The sequence below is a fragment of the Choristoneura fumiferana genome, chromosome 10, assembly GCF_025370935.1.
Source record: "Choristoneura fumiferana chromosome 10, NRCan_CFum_1, whole genome shotgun sequence".
Taxonomy (NCBI): Eukaryota; Metazoa; Arthropoda; class Insecta; order Lepidoptera; family Tortricidae; genus Choristoneura; species Choristoneura fumiferana.
This window is the reverse complement of record NC_133481.1, coordinates 5,383,344-5,386,624: the sequence shown is the minus strand read 5'-3', so window position 1 is coordinate 5,386,624 and position 3,281 is coordinate 5,383,344. Positions and strand designations below refer to the sequence as shown.

At 36.2% G+C, this 3,281-nt stretch overlaps 1 protein-coding gene across 1 annotated transcript; it reads right to left on the bottom strand.

The window, feature by feature from the left end:
- Positions 1-423: 423 nt before the first annotated feature.
- On the bottom strand, positions 424-3,053 carry LOC141431898 (putative lipid scramblase CLPTM1). Its single transcript, XM_074093185.1, has 3 exons — positions 2,835-3,053; positions 997-2,617; positions 424-920 (listed from the first exon to the last, which is right to left on the bottom strand). Exons 1-3 carry the CDS (start codon positions 2,931-2,933, stop codon positions 751-753), a joined length of 1,890 nt encoding a protein of 629 aa, XP_073949286.1. The 5' UTR covers positions 2,934-3,053; the 3' UTR covers positions 424-750.
- Positions 3,054-3,281: the final 228 nt, after the last annotated feature.

The following is a 3,281-nucleotide window of genomic DNA, read 5'->3' as shown; positions in this document are numbered from 1 at the left end:
ATTTATGGAATAATCAAGAAAAACTAACAAAAAGGCAACATTGCCAGCTCAGCAGGTATAAACACTCTTAAAGTACTAATCGACTGGCTCAGGCTATTCTTTGTACAGTGAATGACAACAAGTGCAATTAGCACTTATCAAGTGAAACATGATAACTTTAATTATCTTGGATATTTATTATGTTTGATGTCATCGAACCAGACAGTATAAAAAATCACTTCGATCTTAATGTGAAACAAAGTGAAATTGCGAGAATACAGGCAACTCATCAAGTTATACATGTACTATTTCAACTTTAAAGTTTTTAGTGCAACAAACACATTATACTGAATAAAATTGAATACTAATGAAAATAGTTAAGTGCAAAAATCTTTGGTAGACTTACTAAACTTTTGTATGTAGGTATGCAATCACAAGACACAGTTAAATACTTCACTTCAATATTAATTTAATTACAACATCAGGATATAGTTTCACCCTAACACATGTCATCTCATACAATCAATGTAAATCAAAATAGCAATAACATGGTCATAGCCATGTAAAACAATATGCACCAATTATTTGTACAACAACCCTTATTAAGCAACAAGGAAATCAAAATCTTATACTTTAATTTAACCAACTAAGACTGTTTAGTTAATTTTTCTGTTTCAATTATTCTGTTAAAAATATTATGTTCACCCCATTTATGTTTACAATGAGGATAGATAATCTAACAACAATATTTTGTAAGAATGACCAAAAGTCTTAATCATTCTTCTTATCTGCTGGCTGTTCACCTTCTGCTATAGCAGGTGTGCCATTCTGATCCTGATTCTGTTGCAACTCCATTTCACCCGAAAAGCCAAACTCATTCACGCGCTTGTGATCAACCTTGTAGATCCAACGCTGGTACAGGAATATAAAGAACACAATATCTGTAATCAAAAAATAATATTAACGCAAAAATGAAAATTACCTTATAGCATTAACTATGACATTAAAAATACGCACCATCTCTGAAGCACCCAATACGATACATTGTTGGCATTTTTATCACAAATGCAAATATATCATCTATGAATGTGTTGAGGAATTTGTACGTCATCATTCGCCAGGGAAGATGGGCCACTGATTTAAGTTTGTAGTTAATGAATAACTGTGGTGTCATCATGATGAATCCGAATGTCAACAGGTATCCATACATCATGTTGAGAACAAAGGAATACCATCCTTTGTGTTCTTGATATAGCAGGGAGTATACTCCATAGCCAATTAGCAGAGGGAAACAGGCCCAGCTGAGGTAGCGGAACGCTAACATGTCATATTGTCTGGTACTAGATTCCACATAAGACCCTTTGTCTTTGAAGCTTAATGTCGGTATCCCCAATATTCTCTTCTCTCTGTTGATTTTTACATCCATCACCTTGTTAATTTTCCATATCTCAATCAATAAACCTATGAAACATGAAATTCTGACCATAACATTGGTCTCGTTGTCTAAAACATACAACAGCACAACAGTTGATTGGAACACATTGAAAAATACTGATCTAACAGACAGTCCTTCGAGAGATTGCCTGTTGTTCCAAAATTGAATATCATTCTTAAAAGCAAGCAATTCAAATATGGAGTGCAAAATTGAGATAGATATGGTAAGACCCAGCAAGTATGGTGAGGTGTCTAGCAGCAGCTCCTTCACAGTGTCCTGTTCCTCATCCTGTTCCTCAGCTCCCAAAGCAGAGAACATACTCAGCTTGTCTCTCATGGCTTGTGCGGTGTATAACTGCCACTTAAATAAGCTCAATGGCTGGTAAGTCAGCTGTAGATCAAGAGTAGTAGTGGAAACATTTATAGGCACATAATCCCGCATCATATTCCAATAGTCGTTCAGGAACACTGCTGGCTTGTATTGCTTACCATCAGGCAAAAAATAAATAAACTCATCAAGTGGTGGAGGCACACTGCCCTGCATCCAGTTAGTTTGATCTGTCACCAAATTGATAGTCAAGTTAGGATGCCAATGAGAAACTATTTCTTCTTTCATGGTCTCTGCTTTCTTTTGTTCCTCTTCAGATTTTTCCGTTTGGCCAGTAAGTAAGTTGTGCGTCTTCATGTATCGTAATTTTTTATACTTGTTAACCATTTTTTTGCCATATGATATAAAGTCTCCAGCATAAATCTCTTTATCTCTAGGGTCAGGTGATTTTCCTGTCCGAACTACAAAGACATGAAGATAAATGGACCCATTATTTTTTAGAGCATTTGTAGGTTCAATAGTAGTAGAAAATGTATAAGACCCATCATAGTCTGGACCAGCACTCCAGTCTCCATAAACAAGCCCCTCATGTTTCCAAATTAACCTGCCTTCTTCAAATTTTCCTAAAAATTCCTTCTCCGACAAGTAACAATACATATCTAATACAGTCCCATTGGTAAACATATTTATGGCAGGGACGCGAGGAGCCCCTGTGGGGGAGTTCACTTCAGGTTTGGGAGCTTGTGGTTGACGGAACATTGAAGTAATAAAATACACAACCAATGCCCGAATTATCAAAGACTTTGTTATGGCGAAGAAGGATTCCAATTTTGTCGGCTGCATTCTTGCGCGTTGTTCGTCGATCTGAGCGTTTATCTGAAAAAAATTCGTGACGAAAGAAATGGTTAAATAAAATCACCACACTAACAGTAGGCGAAAAAAGATAAAAAAAAAGTAAGACCCTTAAATTATGACAGTTACGAGTGCTTCAACAAGTATTGTAAGTCGTTCGTCGTATTCTGGAAATTGAAGAAACTAGAAATGGTTGAAAAGAAAGGCCTGCTTATATTCATTTGAAGGAATTGGTACTTACATCGACTGTACCAGGGCCAGCATCGTTACTCTCGCTGGGTACTAATCTGTCTTCTGCAGCAGCTTCATTGCCTGGGGATTCCTGTGATGTATCAGCCATCGGGACGTTACTTTAGGAGTATTGCTCTTTTATTGCTCGTCGTCTAAATATTTAAGTCATCAAAAAAAACTAGGTTAGTTTATGTTGCAACTTGCAAAAGTGAGTCGCAAGATCATTGATTGAAGACTGGACTGATTTTTTTACGCCATTGCCATTGCCATGACATAAAAACAGAAATGAATGAAATAGGGATGGCGATGAAATCCACTAACCGAAGAATCGATTTTTAGGGTAAGATATTTGATATTTACTAACTCAACTTTTATATTTTTTTATTAGCTTCAGCAATAAATTCACCTAGTGAATCGATCTCAAACACGATCACAAAATACTACACATTCAACCGAT

Coding starts and splice junctions, on each gene's coding strand:
- LOC141431898 (XM_074093185.1), bottom strand. CDS start 2,933: ATGGCTGATACATCACAGGAATCCCCAGGCAATGAAGCTGCTGCAGAA. Junction 2,618..2,834: donor CTGGCCCTGGTACAGTCGAT/GTAAGTACCAAT, acceptor AATTTTTTTCAG/ATAAACGCTCAGATCGACGA. Junction 921..996: donor TATTGGGTGCTTCAGAGATG/GTGCGTATTTTT, acceptor TTTTGATTACAG/ATATTGTGTTCTTTATATTC.